Source organism: Gekko japonicus, unplaced genomic scaffold, assembly GCF_001447785.1.
Source record: "Gekko japonicus isolate JY-2015 unplaced genomic scaffold, Gekko_japonicus_V1.1 scaffold179, whole genome shotgun sequence".
NCBI classification, from domain to species: domain Eukaryota; kingdom Metazoa; phylum Chordata; class Lepidosauria; order Squamata; family Gekkonidae; genus Gekko; species Gekko japonicus.
The window spans coordinates 1,465,837-1,484,963 of NW_015160213.1; the positions used below are offsets into that span (position 1 = coordinate 1,465,837).

The following is a 19,127-nucleotide window of genomic DNA, read 5'->3' on the forward strand; positions in this document are numbered from 1 at the left end:
CATTTCATAGAAAAAGAGCTAGGGGAACTCATTAGCATAACTCATTAGCATATGCCACACCCCCTGACATCACCGGAAGTGTGTCATAAGGCCACACACCCCGCCCCCAACGGTCCCGGCCGCCGTCGCCGGCCTTGCAGCTCCACTGCCGAGCCCCATGAGGGGCCCGGCGGTGGACCTGCAAGGCCGGCGGGAGTACAAGGAAGCCCCGCGAAGGCCCTTCCTGGCCCCAGGCAGGCAGGGGTGGGGAGAGGCAGGGAGGAAGCAACTTACCCTCCCTCTTCTCCTGCCTCCTCCTGGCTGAATGAGGGCCGGAAGCGGGGTGGCCGGAAGCAGGGGGCGGGGCTTCGTCATGTGCCCCGCCCCCCGTACCTCACCCGGGGGAACTGCAATCCCCCCCGAAATGACCTCTGGCCCCAACTATGAGCTTTTTGAGGCATCTAGTTGTCCACTGTGGAAAATTGGGTGTTGATCTGGCAGGGCTTTCCCAGTGTTCTCATGTTCAGGTGGAATTGTCTAACACATTGAAGGCATACAGAGTTTTCAAACATGAACATGGTCAGTGGAGAGCCTCCAGAAAGGAGGCATACTGTCCTGGATGGGTTTTTACAGATATGCTAAACAAGCATATATTTAATATCTTTAAAATCGATATAGTTTATAATTTTTAAACTGCCACTAAAGGATTAAAACAATTAGTGGATTGCCCAGTCATTTACAGGATTTGGTACTTGCAGTTAAAATTAAGATGAATTAGGATATTTTCTCTCATATAATCAGGTTGCTGATGCTTCACCTTTTCAGAATTACTGCTAGTTCTAGATACAAGTAATAATCCCAGCTGACCTGTGGGAAGAGCAGAAGAGCACATGGCACTGCAGCTCTGAATAAACAGTTCCTATTGCACAAGTTAGTATACAGACTGTCACACTGGGCCAAAGTATAGAGTTATCGGTGTGTGTACTGTTGCTGGACTGCACCCTTTTGCACACTTGATAGAACAAACCTGAAATCAGAAGCCAATGGCATCCACTGGACTAAAGGGACTAGCTGTCACTGACACTTATGCTAAATGCTCACCAGCAGGTTTTCACATGACTTGCCCACTTGCCTTGGGATCTCCCAGCAGCAACCATATGGAATTATTTAGTGTCTCACACAGTCAAAACAATAAAGGGGGAGCAAGGAAAGCTCTGCAGCTGTTCATGATTGCTGAGATTTCTCTTGCAAACTTTTATTCATGTAAAATATTTTCTAGGAAGAAAGTGCTGTATGTAAAATTTGCTTAAAATTGCCTGTATACTTCCTTGTGCCTTATCATCTATTTAGAGTTGGTTTTAAGCTGTGAAAACGAACTTTTAAAAAATTCTTACCTCTTATCTGTTTCCTTCATAGTTTTTCAAAGGCTGAGCTAATTGCTGCAAGAATTAATATGGAAAAATCCATTCATTTGATGCAACAGTGAAAAGATCTTTGACTAACTTCCATGTGATCAGAGCTGCAATACAGATTTATATAACAATGCAATCAATATATATCACTTAACCTTGTATGGTTGCCCTTAAACCAACCATTTATGCAATCTAGAACCATTAAAATCAATGGAAATTTCAAAGGCTATAAAAGGATTTATAACCCAATAAAAACTGGGTCGTAATACTGATGTAGGAACCTTTTAATTCATCACTGGTGTTAGTGTAGGGGGATCCTTTCACCAGTACAGTACACTGTTGTTGGGATCAGTTCTGGCATTAAATATATCCATTAATATTTTCTCAATGGAGGGTGGTAAGCAGTGGGGTACCGCAGGGATCAGTACTTGGTCCGATGCTTTTTAACTTGTTTATTAATTATCTGGAGTTGGGAGTAAGCAGTGAAGTGGCTAAATTTGCAGATGACACAAAGTTGTTCAGGGTGGTGACAACCAGGGAGGATTGTGAGGCACTCCAAAGGGATCTGTCGAGGATGGGCGAGTGGGCATCAATGTGGCAAATGGGGTTCAATGTAGCTAAGTGCAAAGTGATGCACATTGGAGAAAAAAATCCTAACTATAAATACACGTTGATGGGGTCTGAACTGGCAGAGACTGACCAAGAGAGAGATCTTGAAGTCATAGTAGATAACTCAGTGAAAATGTCAAGACAGTGTGTGACTGCAATAAAAAAGGCCAACGCTATGTTAAGCCTCTATTAAACGGATAGGACTTTTTTTCTCCAGGCAGAGTGCAGACCCAGGCTGAGTTCAGACTGGCAGTTGGAAGTGGGAGGGAGTCGTGGCAAAAAAGACCCAGAACAAACCGTTTCGGGGTTTCCCGGTCACACTGCACTGACTGATACAGGAGCATGCTGGGGAGGAGGCGCAAGGTAGCGTTCACACTGTTGGCCCGCCCCGGTGAAGGCATGGCTGTAAGGCGCGACTTTCTTTTTGGTAATCTGGAGATATGCACATAAGGGCACAAGAAAAATGCGGCTTTTGGTGTTCACACTTTGTTGGTGCGGGATGGACACAGGATAATCGAGCTTTCCAGGGTTTGATACCACTTTCACCTGGTATCTTTTAAACTTGGGAGGGAAGCATTACGAGACGGGTTGAGTACAGCTGGGGAATGCCGGACAGATGTGCCTGTGTGAACGGCCCCTTTAATCCGTTTGTGAAACGTTTCTGAAACGTGCCTATATCGGGCCAAACTGCCAGTCTGAACTTGGGCCCACTGCTTCTGTCCAGCTTTGAGATGCTAGCTGCAGCCTTTTTATGTTTACACATGCAAGGAACAGTGATGAAAGCCAGTCACTTTCCCCCAATGAAACACCTGTACTTGAACGGGAAGATGCTAAGAAATAGGAGGTTTCTGTTTATGCTGACTTTTGCAAATGAGGCCATTTGTTTGTATTTATTCACACTCTGTTTGCATAGAAATGATCAGAAAATTCAAACAATGTGTAACCTCATTCTGTGTGGGTTCTTTGAGGCTAATTCAGGAACAGAACTGGCAAGGCAAATTGGTTTAAAATAAAAATTTCCTTACTTCAAACCGTTCCACTGTATAGAACACTGCAACAAAACTGATGTAGCTAACACAAAAACATAACAATGAACAGGAAACCGCAACAGATATTCTCTTTGATCTTGAATAAACAACTGGTTCTTGCTTACAAGACTTTGTGGTGAGTTAAGTCCCACTTCTCAGGTCCAACAAAGGTGCATGATTCTTCTCATCCACTTCTCTTTCAAAAGAATTCAGTTCCAACAAACTGGGCAACGCAGTAACCAGAATGCAGTCTGCAATTTGAAATATATAGGCCTTCAATAACAATATAATTACTACAATATCTGAAGAAGTGTGCGTGCACACGAAAGCTTAGGCCCAGAATTAAACTTTGTTGGTCTTAAAGGTCCAACTTTGTTGGACTCAAACTTTGTTCTATTGCTTCAGACCAACATGGCTAGCCACCTGAATCTACAATAATACCAGTTAAACTAAATTTAATCTCCCCTTTTACTAAGTAATTTTCCATACAAAGTTTTCCATACAAAGTTTACATACAAAGATGATAAAAGCCCAGCAAAATCTTATAAAGCTTCCCAGCAACCAGCCTGTTCCACTGTTGCTAAGCTCCACACACCGACAACCCCCCCTCCTAAACCAACTAGTTCTTGGGGATTACAAATGCATAGAAGTAGAGAAGAGGCTTTTAAACTTGCTGGGAGACTTTGGGCCAGTCACACAAACTCAGCCTAGCCTGCCTCACTGGGTTGTTGTAAGGATGAAATGGAGGAGAGGGGAATGATGTAAGCTGCTTTGGGTGCCCATTGGGGAGAAAGGTGGTAAATAAAGTAAATAAACACAGTTCTAACATGCTTTATGTAATGTATTGAAATGATTACATGAATCACCTCATAGGACTCCCATGTTAAGCTTCGAGCCAGACCAGGGCTCCTCTGAGCGAACTTCCTATTGGTCGCTTCGTAACAGCGACCAATCAGAACAATACCATTCCCTAGGAGGGAAAGACTCCCATTGGTCTTTATTCTAGCAATCTCATTGGTTGTTATTTGTAAATAGGCGTGGCTACATTAGCCCGGTTATGTTTAAAAGGAGCATAAGCTCCCACTGTTTTCTGTTCTGGTTTCTCACTGAGTTAGTGCTTGTTCGTTACTTCCAATAAAGCTGAATCACTTGCTGAATCACTGTACGAGTCCTTTGTTAGCGCGATCTAACAATTGGCGACGAAGGTGGGATGTTAGAGCAGGTAGGCAGCCCTGCGGACATCCACACTTCGGACTCGGAAGAAAGCGAGCAGAGCACAGCAGCCGATCCGGCGGAGGCGCCACCAGCTCCGGTGCCCAAGTCTCCCCCGATGGCTGGAAGCCAGAAGTTCGAGTGCTTCGAACCCTCCTCAGAAGACTGGGACTCCTACCTGTCCAGGTTCGAGTTCCATCTGGAGACCCACGACATCACCGATGAGGCGAAGAAACGAGCATGCCTCCTGAGTTCCTGCGGGAAGGGGACCTTCGACATAGCCAGGTCGTTGGTGGCCCCAACTGATATAAAGACTGTCACCTACGCTGACATCACGGAGAAGCTTAAGGCTCACTATTCTCCACAACCGTCGGAGATCGCCTGCCGGCACGCTTTTTACAAGCGGAACCAGGCCGGAGGCGAGACCATCGCAGATTTCGTGGCGGCCCTTCGCAAAGCCGCACGGCCATGTAATTTCCACAACGTGGAGGAAGCCCTCAGAGACCGTCTCGTCTGCGGTCTCAAAGATGAAAGGCTGCAACAGAGGCTGTTCGCCCGCACCACCCTGACCTGGGCAGTGGCCTACGAAGAGGCCGTGGCCGCGGAAGCAGCGGAGAAGTCCACGAAGGAGGTCCGCCAGCGGGTGGCAGAGCCCAGTATACACGCTCAACGAGACAGCGAGGGCGAAGACGCGGATGATGACGTCAACGCGGTTCGAGGCAAGCGGACCCCAGCGAAGACTACCAACGTCAAGCCTTGCTCCGGTTGTGGCGGGAAGCACCAGCGCGACTCCTGTTGGGCTCGTGATGTCGACTGCAGAGCGTGTGGGCGGCGTGGTCATCTGGCCAGAGTCTGCAGATCAGCGAAGAAGGATCCCTCAACTAACAACCGGTCAGCGCAGAGGGGCACTCCAGTCAGCACCCAAGGCAAGACCCGTTCCTCAGCATCGGAAGCAAGCTGCCAGTTGACGGCGACCTTGTCGAGCGCATCGGCCGTAAATCGCACCAGCAGCCAGGGCAAGATCACCGTGACTCCACTCCTCGACGGCCGACCCTGTACAATGGAGGTGGACTCAGGATCGTCCGTGACGGTGATTTCTGCCGCGTCCTGGCGCCAGTTGTTCCCGAACCGAAGCCGGCGGCGGCTCCAGCCTGCGGGAACCAGAGTGTCCGACTTCCAGGGCAACCGAATTCCCTTGGCCGGACGGGACTCTGTTACTGTTGAGTATAAGGGGAAATGTGTTAAACTGTCATTCCTGATTGCAGAGGGAGACCGGGTTAACCTGCTAGGGTTAGATTGGTTTGAGCCATTGGGCATTGGTATTTCTGGGATTAACAGGATGTCTGAAAATAAATGGGGCATGCTGTACGACCTGTTCCCTGATGTATTTGCCGAAGGGTTGGGGAGGTACAAGGGCCCCCCGGTTGCGTTTGACTTAGATCCGTCAGTCAAACCTATTAGGTTGAAGTATCGGAAAGTACCTGTGTCTCTCAAACATAAGGTGGAAAAAGAGATTGACAAACTAGTTGAGCAAGGGGTTTTAGAGCCAGTACCATACAGCAAATGGGAGACCCCGATCGTAACCCCTGTCAAATCAGATGGGTCCATACGACTATGCGCCGATTACAAATGTACGATTAACAAGGCGCTGCAGCAACATTCGTACCCGGTCCCGGTAATAAGCCACATTTTGGCTTCCCTGGGGGGTGGCAAGATTTTCGCCAAATTTGACCTGGCCCAGGCATACCAGCAGTTGCCTGTCACCCCGGAGGCTGCCGAGGCCCAAACAATTGTAACCCACCAAGGGGCTTTTAAAGTGAACAGGCTGCAATTCGGGGTCAACGTAGCACCTGGGATTTTTCAGGGCCTCATGGAACGTCTACTAAGGGGGGTACCTGGCACAGTGCCCTATTTTGACGACGTGCTGATTGCGGGCGGGTCTGAACAGGAACTACTGGACCGGGTTAAAGAGGTCCTCAGGCGTTTTCAAAATGCCGGTCTCAGAGTTAAGCGCTCAAAATGCACGCTCGGGGTGGAAAGTGTGGACTTCCTGGGGTTTCGCATTGACGCAGAGGGAGTCCACCCCACGGATGAGAAGGTATCTGCAATCCAAAACGCCCCCAGGCCGGTGAGTAAGAAGGAGCTCCAATCCTTTTTAGGACTCCTGAATTTTTATCATGCGTTTTTACCGCATAAGGCATCAGTGGCGGCCCCTTTGCACGCGCTTTTGCACAAGGAGGCAAAATGGAAGTGGGGGCAGGCCGAGGAAAAGGCTTTTGTGGGAGTCAAGGAGCTGCTGACATCTAATGCCGTACTCACGCATTATGATGAACACAAGCTCCTGGTGTTAGCTGCTGACGCTTCACCTTTTGGAGTAGGCGCAGTTTTAAGCCATCTGATGCCTGATGGGAGCGAAGCGCCTATCGCTTTTTATTCTAGATCACTATCTGCGGCAGAGCGGAACTATGCCCAGATAGACAAGGAGGGTCTGGCGTTGGTAGCGGCTGTCAAAAAGTTCCATGATTTTATTTTTGGCAGACGATTTTTGCTGGTCACTGACCACAAGCCGCTACTGGGGATTTTTGCGCCCGATAAGCAATTGCCAAACATCATGTCCCCACGCATGCTTAGATGGGCGATATTTTTGCAGGCTTATGATTTTGACTTAGAGCACCGGCCTGGGAAAGCGATTGGGCATGCGGATGCCCTCAGCCGGTGCCCGGTGCCGGACATTGGCGCAGACCCTGCCCCCGCCTGTGAGGTCTTGGCAATTGAGGAGCTTCCTCGACCCCCGGTATCATCCAGGGACATTGCAGCACACACGGCCAAGGATAGCGTGCTGTCCCGAGTATTAAACTGGGTTTGGAGGGGGTGGCCGGTTGGAAGCGTTGAACCGGAGTTCGGCCCTTACAAAAGCCGTCAAAATGAACTATCCATTTCTAAGGGCTGTGTATTATGGGGGAACAGGGTGGTGGTTCCTGACAAACTCAGGACGAGAGTGTTAGAGTCGCTGCACGAGGGTCACCCCGGTATGGTACACACCAAAGCGTTGGCCAGAGGGTATGTCTGGTGGCCGGGGCTGGACAAAGAGATCGAAGAATGGGTACGAGGGTGTCCCAAATGCCAGCAAGTCAGACCCGATCCCCCACAAGCTACACCCCAAGGCTGGGAGTCATCTGGTAAACCCTGGGCCAGATTGCATATAGATTTTGCTGGCCCTCTCCAAGGGCAAATGTTCCTAATTGTGGTGGACGCTATGTCCAAATGGCTGGAGGTCGTGCATATGAAATCGACCACATCACTTGCTGTGATCCATGCGCTCCGCCGACTTTTTGCCACCCACGGGTTGCCTGACGTCATCGTCAGTGACAACGGGCCTCAATTTGTGTCTGAGGAATTTAGGCTCTTCCTCACGAGTAATGGCATACGCCAAATGACTTCGGCCCCTTTCCATCCGGCATCTAATGGCCAAGCCGAACGGATGGTCAGGACGGCCAAAGAGGCCCTGGGTAAAATGGACGAAGGGGACTGGAGCCAGAGGCTGGGCTCCTTTCTTTTGCTGCAGCACACCACCCCCTGTAGTGCTACAGGCCGTAGTCCGGCCGAATTGTTAATGGGGCGGAGACTCACGACCCGTTTGAACCGAATGCACCCAGACCTCACTGAAGAGCAATCCGAGCGTACCACGGCGCAACCGAAGGTGCGCATGTTTGAAAAAGGGGACAAGGTTTTCGCACGAAATTATGCAAACGGGCACTTATGGCTTCCTGGGGTTATATCCGACTCTGTGGGTACTCGAATGTATGTGGTGCAGTTAGCTGACGGTCGAATATGGCGGCGCCACATAGATCAGTTAAGGAGACGTTGGGCTAGGGACAGCGCTGACTCTCCGACGGCTGAATCCCCTGATGTCGAGTGGACACCCCCAGAGCAGGCGGTGAGTACCGAAAGGCCCGGTACTGTCCCCGAGTCAGGGCAGAACCCTGTGTGCGGGGCTGAAATCCCAGTCGAGTCTGTGCCTGATCCAGGCTGTAGTGAACCCCACTCTGACCCACAACCTTGTCTGCCCATGGAGCCTGCACCGCTCCGCAGGTCCCAGCGTTCGCGGCAAATGCCGACTTATCTGAAGGACTATGAGTGTAAATACTGTTGGAATAACTGATGTACAAAGGTTGATTGCATGTTTGTAAATAATAAAACAATTGGGATGATGGCTTAACTTAGGGGGGAGGAATTGTAATGTATTGAAATGATTACATGAATCACCTCATAGGACTCCCATGTTAAGCTTCGAGCCAGACCAGGGCTCCTCTGAGCGAACTTCCTATTGGTCGCTTCGTAACAGCGACCAATCAGAACGATACCATTCCCTAGGAGGGAAAGACTCCCATTGGTCTTTATTCTAGCAATCTCATTGGTTGTTATTTGTAAATAGGCGTGGCTACATTAGCCCGGTTATGTTTAAAAGGAGCATAAGCTCCCACTGTTTTCTGTTCTGGTTTCTCACTGAGTTAGTGCTTGTTCGTTACTTCCAATAAAGCTGAATCACTTGCTGAATCACTGTACGAGTCCTTTGTTAGCGCGATCTAACACTTTATTATTACCTGTTTTTTCAGTATCCATTTTCAAATGTGTAAGTATATTACAAGTTGTGATCTGATATTTATTCACAAGTGAGCATATTCGGGACCAAGTGTTCTAATTTCAAAAAGTGTTTTTATTTTTTTAAAAGACAAGCTAGAAACTTATGAAATTTCCTACTTCCAGGGATGTTTCTAATTATACCAGTTGTAATATTTGTGAGGTACGACTTACAATTTTCCACTCCATAAATGCTATGAATATATACTATTTATAAAATATTTACTAAGGAAGAAATACAGGCGATCACCTATTATAGTATGCATGGGAAGGCTTCTTACAGAGTACCATGCTGTGAATCTTGTATCTTCTGTTTTTTTACAGGGACTGGTTGGTAGGATAGAGTGGGATCTCAGCTGTAGATGCTGATAGGCGATGGAGATAAAATGCCAGTTTATATTTTGATGCAAATTCAAATGATCCATTTTAATGTTTAAATTAGTATGTATGTTCTCTCCACTCCAGGATTTCAGTGTGTTACCCCCCCCCCCCCCGGGTCGAGTTCCTGTGCCAACCAGATAGGAAGAAATCCAACTGATGATAACTTTTGCATCACAGGAAAAACATCATCTGATGAATGGCTGTCTGTCATGAGGCCATTAATGGTCTGGAAGTTATGCTTGGAAAAGGCGGCAGGCCTCTTTTCAATATCTTTTGATAATATTCTCTTGGTCTCATTTTATAGGCTCTTTAATGGCAGCTGCTTGTACTTGTATTTGAGTCAGTGGCATTATTTTCATAAAAATTACACAGTTAACCATTCACTTAAAAGTGAAGATCTCCATATTGCTATTCCATCCTGAAAGGCAAGAGATGCCACCTGGCCAATTTGGGCTCTGGCACATACATCTGGCCAGTTTATTTTTAAAATACTTTGATTCTTGGCTAGAAATTAAATTTGAATATATTTAAATGAATGAAGACATGCAATGAACAGCAGCAGCCATGTTGTAAAAGACTCTCTCATGCCTAAAATTCCAAAAATATTTTTATATTCTTTCTCTGTTTGGCCTCTGAGTGGACAAAGCACAGTTAAGAGTATGTTCGCAAAATAACACAATCCTCACCTTTCTTGCTGATACTAAATTGTCATCCACAGTGGTGTCAGGTTTTGTGAAGAAAACTACTGTGCTTGAAAACTCAGTAATTTGAACACTTGAAGCTGAAAGCATTTTTCAGTGTGAGAGACACACCATTTCCCTGCCCTGGATAAATACAGTTCCATTTTGTGGAATAGTGGCTTGCTACTGCCTTGTGGTTTCAGCCATTATGAAGGCCTGTGGTTCCTTGTTGCCATGGTTTCTGAATAATGTTGCACAGAGCTGTTTTATTTAGGCCCCTCTGTGCAGCTTATCTTTGGGGACGTATAAAAAACATGATTTGCCTGAAGGAATAGAAACAAGGCCCTTTCCAGTGAGAATTTATTTATGAGGAATTCACCAGTGATAAAAATGGATGGTAGGTTCCAAAGGCCACAAATATTCACTGGAATGTAAAACAGTGGATGATAGGTGAAGCTCACATATTGATAATTTGCAAAACTATTCTCTTATCCCCTATCCCAACAACAAACACATAACGTTGTCCTCCTATACCCTTCCCTGGCTAAGATACATCAAGCTTTTTACGCAGTTATTTTCTGCCATCCCCATACCTCCCTCATATCATGTGACTCTACAATCCAGCCCTTCCTGTCTCACCACATGCCTAGAAGCCATTTTGTCCACTCACAAAGGACAATGGAAGACCTTTCCGCTCAGGAGCAAGGTTGCTCTTCCCTTTCCTCAGACATCCTATCTGGAACTAAGAATGATGACAGCACCGGGTTTGGTCCTTCGTCCCCAGAGGAGAGCCAGAGTGGTCTGGTCATTCTCCACTTCAATGATGTCTATGAGGTGGAGTCTAGGAAAGAGGAACCAGTAGGAGGCGCTGCCAGGTACAAATCTCACTTCTTTTTAAATAGTTATGTGGGGAGGGGGATATTCATATTTTTCCAAGTTGAGTTGAGGAAAAGCACAGGAAGGTGGGGTGGTTCTTTTTTTTTTCTTGAGACAAATAACACCAACCAGGCAATGAAACATGATCCCCCTCAGGTGCATGCTTTGTGAGACTCTTAATTGTTAGCAAACCTAACATCACCTTTCACTGTTTAACTCAACCAACCGTTAATGGACACGTGAGATGACAGCACATATTTGACAGTTCCAGGTTTGAGGCAAGACATACTTTGGATGAACTTATAGAAGCATCAGAAAATACCGTAAGGCTGAAAGGCAGTTTTATTTCAAATATCCTGCCTGGCTATCATTCTTGAGGCTCCTGTGCAAGACAGCTCCTCCCCATTCAAATCAAAATGAGTTTATAAAACAAATAATGGGAAACTCTAATTGGTCTTATAAAAATAGATTCGGGTAGGTAGGTGTTGGTCTGAAACAATAGAATAAAGTTTGAGTCCAGTGGCATGTTTAAGACCAAGAAAGTTTAATTCTGGGTATAAGCTTTGTTTTAAAACTTTGTTGGCCTTAAAGATGGCACTGGACTCAAACTTTGGTCTTATAAAAGTTATTGAGGATAAAGTGAGAGCCTTGTGGATTAAGGGTGTTTTTACAAGAATGTGTTTGTATACCCTGTTTCTGTGAGATTATGTCAACTGGACCTGAATTACATCATATATTTAAAGGCCTGTATTTAATGAGTATTTTTTTAATGTGGGAGAGGATAAAGAAAGAGAGCCTAGATGATGCATTTCCCTAGGGCAAAAATGGAAGTCAGTTTAAGATTGTGCTTGTTTAAAAAACTAAGAAAATTAATCATGTTTTATCCCAGCCTTCATACGGGCAGCTCATTTTATCCCACCCTGACTCTACTTTATCCTCACAACAACCCTGTGAGGTAGGGTTAGCTGAGTGACAGTGATTGGCTCAAGGTCATCCAGTAAAGCCAGTCCTAGCCCAGGACTAGTCACATGACTGCCTCTCAATTATCAGTGGTGTCCTCTAGATTATTTGAATTAAACTCAGCATTTTTAGAGACTAATTCCATATGGTAACCATGTTTGTTTTCAGTAAAAAGATCATTGTGTATGACTTTAAGGTATCATAAAACATTGTTTTTGTCTTTAAGATATCATACATTTCTAGAACATGGTGCTGGAATGAAAAATATATGCTCTGTTTCTGGGTTCTAAACCACACGAATAGTATGGAGAATTTTTTAAAAAATGTGTTGGGAGACAGAGAGACATTATCAAAGTCTCTTGGCAAAGCAGTCTAGAAAGCTCAAGGAAAAGGAAAGGCACAAAAGTTCAGTTCCTTAGGTTACACTGTGTGTTTGAGGTGCCAGTAAAACAGGGAGCAAAAAGATATGTTCTCTATTTTAAGCCCTCTTTAATAAACCAGGAAATAATGGATCTTTTTCTAAAAAAGTAATTATCCTAAATGACATTTTATTATTTATTTATTAGGCTTTTATACCACCCTCCCAGCAAGCGGGCTCAGGGTGGTGCACAACAGATTCCTATAAATATAGGACATTGATCTGCATTTTTGTGTTGCTCAGCTTTACATAGAGCAACTTTGAAACTTTGCTAATGTTGTTTTTCTATAGATGGTTTGAATACATTTTAAAGAGTGTTGCTTCTTGCTATTAAACTGCTAGTAAACCAGCGTTAAATGAGTGCACTGCAACAAGATCCTTTTCCTGTTTTAAATTAGCTTTTTGATCACTATGGACATTGTTTGCTGTTGTTAAACAAATCTTATTCACACATATGTACTGTTGCGCATACGTTTATACATAAGCCCTTGGCATATTTCACACCTAAAAGAGCCAGTTTGGTGTAGTGGTTAAGTGTGCAGACTCTAATCTGGGAGAACTGGGTTTGATTCGCCACTCCTCCACTTACAGCTGCTGGATGATCTTGGGCAAGCCATAGTTCTGACAAGAGCTGTTCTCTCAAGGACAGTTCTGGAAAGAGCTCTCTCAGCCCCACCTACCTCACAGATGTACAGGGTTTACCCACCCAGGCCAGTCCAGGGATGGGAGGGAATCCAGTACTACATTAAACAACAAGCCATGAGACAGTCTTCACAACAATTTGCCACCAGAACCTCTTTTCACTAGTCCCTGCCTTTCCTAAGGGAGAGATTCCAACCCTTAGTTAGTATCTGGGATTTAACACGATAGCAACTCTGTCCAGAGGTGCACACTCTTACCAAGGTAGCATATGTGGTCAGGGTTAGGCACTAGGCTCAGACTTGGAATTCAGTTACAACATCAAAACAATTTAGCAATGAGAAGGATCTTTATTCAGTACAGAGCTTAGCACAGACTACCAGAGATTACAAAAATAACAAAGGCTAGGTCTGTTTGCCTTAACTAAAAATTAATGAGTCATAGTTACCACGTCAGGAGTATTCATCAGTCCAAGATAGTCCAAGGGATTTTGAAGGGAAATCCCATTTTTGCACACCATGTGCTCCAAGTCACAAAGCAACTCTTTGTCTTTCAAGAGGCAACATTTCAGGTGCAATAAACCAGACAATGACAAGAGGAGGAAGGGAGAGCAAAAAGCAAGAGCAAGAGAACTCACTCCCCTAGGGATCAAACAATTATACCCCAATTCCAGTCACAAATTAGATGTGGTCATCAGCCAATTGCGAGTGGGCATGGGTGTGCCCAATTTTTGGTTGCTATAGCTGCGTGTGGGGATAGGCTATAAGTTTGGGACCCCACCTGCAGTCATCTGACCCCAAACTCCAGCTACTTCATGGTCTTCGTGATTAGTCGCATGTGGGCCAGAAAGTGGAGCCATGAGGTCTGGCGTCTGGCATGAAAGTGTGAAAGAATGTGGGTTTATGTCATGGCTATTGAGGCCATATGGCCTCACCAATTGGCTTGCAACAGGAAACAAGACACAGCATGTTATCAAAAGACATCACAGGAGAAGGCATGTGAATATAGAAGCAATATTTCTATACAACAGGGTATCTGTTGTGGGGAGGGGAAGGGAAGGGAAAGGAGTTTGTAAGCCACTCTGAGACTCTGAGTGAAAGGTGAGGTATAAATCCAATATCTTCTTCTTCTAAAGTTGTATTCAACAAAAAGCAACATGTTCTGTCAGATTTTATGAATACTTCAAGGAAATGTTTTTATATGCAGCAGCTGACAGATAGAATCTTTCTTCCAATATGTTCTCAACCCACTTCACAAATTTTACAGAAATGTATAGATACTTTTTCAAATAAAGAGTAAAAAACCCAGAAAAAACTAGGGAAGTTTATTTTATATGTATTACATATGGCAGCTTTTGTTAGTAACACAGGAATCCTAGAGCAGTCGTTTCCAAGTTAAGACCTATACAGTGCAATTCAAATCGAAAGAAAAATGTAAGCAAGTGGCTTGATTGAGAAATCGCGAAATCATGGGTTAATTGAACTAAATATGTTTAGTGTGATTGCCCAGATGTGGACAACTGCAACTATGCTTAACTATGGTATGTCAAACCACAATCTCTTTTGCAGCTGTTTTATTGACCACCAGTAGTTTTAACTATAACGAAATATGTGTTACAACTTCAGCTCCAGGCTTATATTTTAAAATTCCCTTCGAAGAAGAAATGTTTATCTTAGGTATTTTTCTCACTTGTATCCCATACTTTCTGTACTGAGCTCATACTAGAGTATATAAGATAATCGGCGTCATGGATCTGCAGGTCTTCTTTCAAGGTGGACATTCTAACCATCAGGGTAATAATGTGTGATTTTTACAAAATATTTGGCAAAGGCTGTTTTCCCTGTCACGTACCTACATAGATACTTGAAAGGACATAACTGTCCTTTTAAAGATCTACTGTAGTAAGAAAAAATGAAATTATCAAAGAACTATCTTGATAAAGAATATAGTTAAACTTGAGTCTAGCAGATGTCCATTGCTGGCAAAATTCAGTGCACAGAAATGTAAACTTGAGTCCTGTTACTTTCAGCAGGACTTAAGAGAGTGCATAACTGTGACAGAAACTTCTGAATGTATATTAAAATTATCAGGATACGGGGCAGAATTAGAGTAAATTCTTTCCTGCTGGGATGAATAAATTACATGAGAATGTAGCAGCTTGCTAGTAAATATTATTGGACTCAATTAAGTAATACACCAACTGTGACTGAAGTACATATCCATCTGTGTTACCCAGCTATCACCCACATGAGCCGTGGCCTATAGACTCAAGTGGGCAAAGAAAAAGGAGTCTACAAAATCAGAAGTCTACTAAAATACCCTGGGTAGCACACTGGCAATCTGATCCTAATTCCCAGACACTGGAACATTGCTGGTGCCAGCACAGTGCTAACATGCTTAGTCATTGGCTGTGTCCATACAGTGAGGATTCTTGATTTCCCCATTATTGTTGCTGGAAATGCTGGATCGTTCCTCAAACCTGGTTTAGTAGTTGTTTTCTGAAAGAATGCAGTTAAAGCATATTAGCAATATCCAGATGGGAGGTTTGTGTGCACATTCCTCTTGTCAACCACCATTTCCCCTGCTCCCCCCCCCCCATATGCCATCCGATTACTTTTTTAGGGCTTTAAAAATGGTAATAATTGGGGTTTTTAAAAAAACAACAACTGGTAATTGCGTTAAGTGCAATACTGTTATAATGATGTTAAGTGCAATACTGTTATAATGATCTCCCTGAATGCTTTCATATCACAGCTTCCATTAAAAAAATACATTTATTTATTTAATTGATTCATGCCTCACCTGCCTCCCCCAAGGGGACCTGAAACGGCTTATATCATTCTCCCCTCCTCCATTTGATACCTCATTTTGTTAGAGGCTATGGTGGCTCAGAGCTGCAGACTAGAGCTCCTGTCTCCGGTCCCAGCTCCTGCCAACCTAGCAGTTCGAAAGCAAGACATTGCAAGTAGATAAATAGGTACCGCTTTGGTGGGAAGGTAACAGTGTTCCACGCACCTCAGCATTTAGTCATGCCGGCCACTTGCCCACAGAAACATCTTCAGACAGTGCTGGCTGTTTGGCTTGGAAACGGAGATGAGCACCGCCCCCTAGGGTTGGCTTCAACTAGTTTTCAAGCAAGGGAAACCTTTACCTTTTTTTTGTTTTTGTTTCTGCAACAAAAAGGACTAGACTTTAAAAAATGCTGGGAATTCAGAGCAACTGGTAAGGCACTAGATTCTTATATATTGCTGCAGAACAGCACACTAGCAATTACTGTTTTTAAGAAAGCTCTTCAAAAGCCTTCTGGTTGTGCAGTGGGAAAAATAATGACCATGAGAATCCAATGGAAGGAAAAAGGTGCCAGTGTGGGTGCAACTTTGGAAAACACGCACTTTCCTGTGCAGACAGCTTGCTAATATGCTTTAACTGCATTCTTTCAGGAAACAATTACTAAACCAGGTGTGAGGAATGAAGTAGCAAGAATGGGGAAAGGGTACAAAGTGGGTGATTAGAGGACAGCATGGTATTGGGGCTGCCAGCCTCCAGGTAGGTCCTGGAGATCTCCTGAAATTACAATTCATCTTCAGACTAGAGATCGGGTTCCCTGAAGAAAATGGCTGCTCTGGAGAGTGGACTGTATGTTATGGTATTATACACTGCTGAGGTCCCTCCCCAAACCCTGCCCTCCTCAGGCTCCACTCCCAAAGTCTCCAGGTATTTCCCAACCCAGAGTTGGCAACCCTACATGGTATGGATGCTCCCCCCCCAAAAAAAAAATATCCTGCAGGAGTTTGGAAGCTAGGTAGGAAAAAACCTCTAGCTTCCCAACTCCAAGGAGCTGAGAGTGTAGCAACTACACCGGAGTCCACAGCAACACTGCAGTCATCATTATACTCCTGCATGCTGATGATACTCCTGTATCCACCATACACAGCAGCAGCCAACCAATATATGCGTATGCCAGCACATCACCTTGACCATGCTCTGTCCCCACCCATACAAAGGATGCAGCAAAGGGAACAAACGAAACCCAGAATCTCCGTGGTAGGGAGGGCTGTTGCATGCTCAGGAGTACCCTGTGACTATCATTCTGGAAACCTGGCTGATATGGGTTTGAATGCCTCCTTACCCTGCTGACTGATGGCTCTATGAGAAAGAAAGTATGGTCACTCCAACTATATCATCATTTGGCGCAGTCAACCACGATGTTGTCTTCCAAGCAAGGGGTCATGTCTCAAAGAGGAATTAATGCCTCTAAAAGTAGCTTTTTGCAATACATAGGGGACATTGATGATGATGATTTTATTCAGTTTATAGATTACCCCCCCCCCAAAGGGCTCAGGGTGGTGCACAACATCCAACAAGTACATATCAATCAATAGCTAAATTCAGTTTAAACAATTTAACAAAACAAAACAATGCAATACATGCAGTAAAACTAATCCACGTGGTGTTTGATGCCAATTTATACCCTTCCCCATGGGGGGAGGGGGAAGGGGGGAGAGTAACAGAGGCCAGGCTTGATGGTAAACCATTGCGTCCTCAACCATAGGCCTGATGGAACATCTCTTTCATACAAGCCCTGTGGAACTGTACCAAGTCCTGCAGGGCACAGATGTCACTAGGTAGAGGGTTCCACCAGGCTGCCCCCTGGCTTAGGTCAAGGACAGCCAGATGTCTTTTGGGCCAGGGATCACCAGGAGATTTTGCTCCCCAGAGTGTAGTGCTCTTCAGGGGGTATGCCAGGAGAGGCGGTCCCAGATACTAGGCCAGTAACAAGGGAACACGTAAAATAGCATTAACAACAAGTGAGCACGTAAAATAGATGTCTTAACTAGATAGTCATTTCTCCAGAACATAGGAATATCCAGAGTGCAAGTGGCAACAACTATGTTCCAGTTTTCTGCCTTTGAAACTGACAAAAAGTAGTTCATGTAACTTCTAGTGTCAAGCATATCTCAGTGTAATGTATTGCTGTACTCAGTGTTGTTGTTGTTCAGTTGCACAGTCGAGTCCGACTCTTCGCAACTCCATGGACCACAACACACCAGGCCCTCCTGTCTTCCATTGTCGTCCGGAGCTTGCTTAATTTTATGTTCATTGCATCAGTAACACTGTCTAACCATCTCATTCTTTGCTGTCCCCTTCTTGTTTTACCTTCAGTCTTTCCCAGCATCAGGGTCTTCTCCAGTGAGTGCTCCCTTCTCATTTGGTGGGCTAAGTATTTGAGCTTCAGCTTCAGTATCTAGGTTTCCAGGGAACAGTCAGGGTTAATTTATTTTAGGATTGACTCTCAAGAGGCTTCTCCAGCACCATAATTTGAAAGCATCTATTCTTTGGTGCTCGGCCTTCCTTATGGTCCAACTCTCGCAGCCAAGCGTTACTACTGGGAATACCATGGCTTTGACCATACGGACTTTTGTTGGCAGAGTGACGTCTCTACTTTTAGTATGCTGTCTAGGTTTACCATAGTTTTTCTGGTACTCCCTTGCTTTCTCCATAATCCAGCGAATCTTGGCAATTTGATATCTAGTTTCTCTACCTCTTTGAAACCCAGCTTGTACTTCTGGAAGTTCTCTATCCACGTACTGCTGAAGTCTAGCCTGTAGGATCTTGAGCATGACCTTGCTAGCATGTAAAATGAGTGCAATTGTGTGATAGTTTGAACATTCCTTGGCATTGCCCTTCTTTGGGATTGGAATGTAAATTGACCTTTTCCAATCCTGTGGCCACTGTTGTGTTTTCCAAATTTGCTGGCATATGGAGTGCAGCACTTTAAGAGCATCACCTTTTAAGACTTTGAATAGCTCAGCTGGGATACCATCATCTCCACTAGCTTTGTTGTTAGTAATGCTTTCTACGGCCCATTTGACTTTGCACTCCCGGATGTGGTTGTCAAGGACACTGAGGTCCTTCTTGTATAGTTCATCTGTGTATTCTTGCCATCGCTTCCTAATCTCATTTGCTTCTGTTTGGTCTCTACCATTTTTGTCCTTTGCATGGAATGTTCCCTTGATTTCTCCAGTTTTCTTGGAGGGATCTCTAGTCCTTGCCATTCTTTTGTTTTCCTCTATTACTTTGCATTGTTAATTCAGAAAAGCCTCCTCATCTCTCCTTGCTGTTCTCTGGAAATCTGCATTCAGTTGGGTAAATCTTTCCTTTTCACCTTTGCCTTTCGCTTTCCTTCTTTCCTCTGCTATTTGTAAAGCCTCATCAGAAAGCCACTTTGCTTTCTTGCATTTCTTTTTCTTTGGGATGGTGGTGATTGCTGCCTCCTGTACAATGTCACGAA

The 19,127-nt window shown here is 44.8% G+C and overlaps 1 protein-coding gene across 1 annotated transcript in view; it reads left to right on the top strand.

Moving 5' to 3' along the window:
- Positions 1–10,620: 10,620 nt before the first annotated feature.
- Positions 10,621–19,127, top strand: part of LOC107109481 (trifunctional nucleotide phosphoesterase protein YfkN-like) — a 44,354-nt gene continuing 35,847 nt past the window's right edge. The window contains exon 1 of the mRNA XM_015410122.1: positions 10,621–10,817. Within this exon, the coding sequence (XP_015265608.1) occupies positions 10,621–10,817 (197 nt within the window). The remainder of the gene's footprint in view (positions 10,818–19,127) is intronic.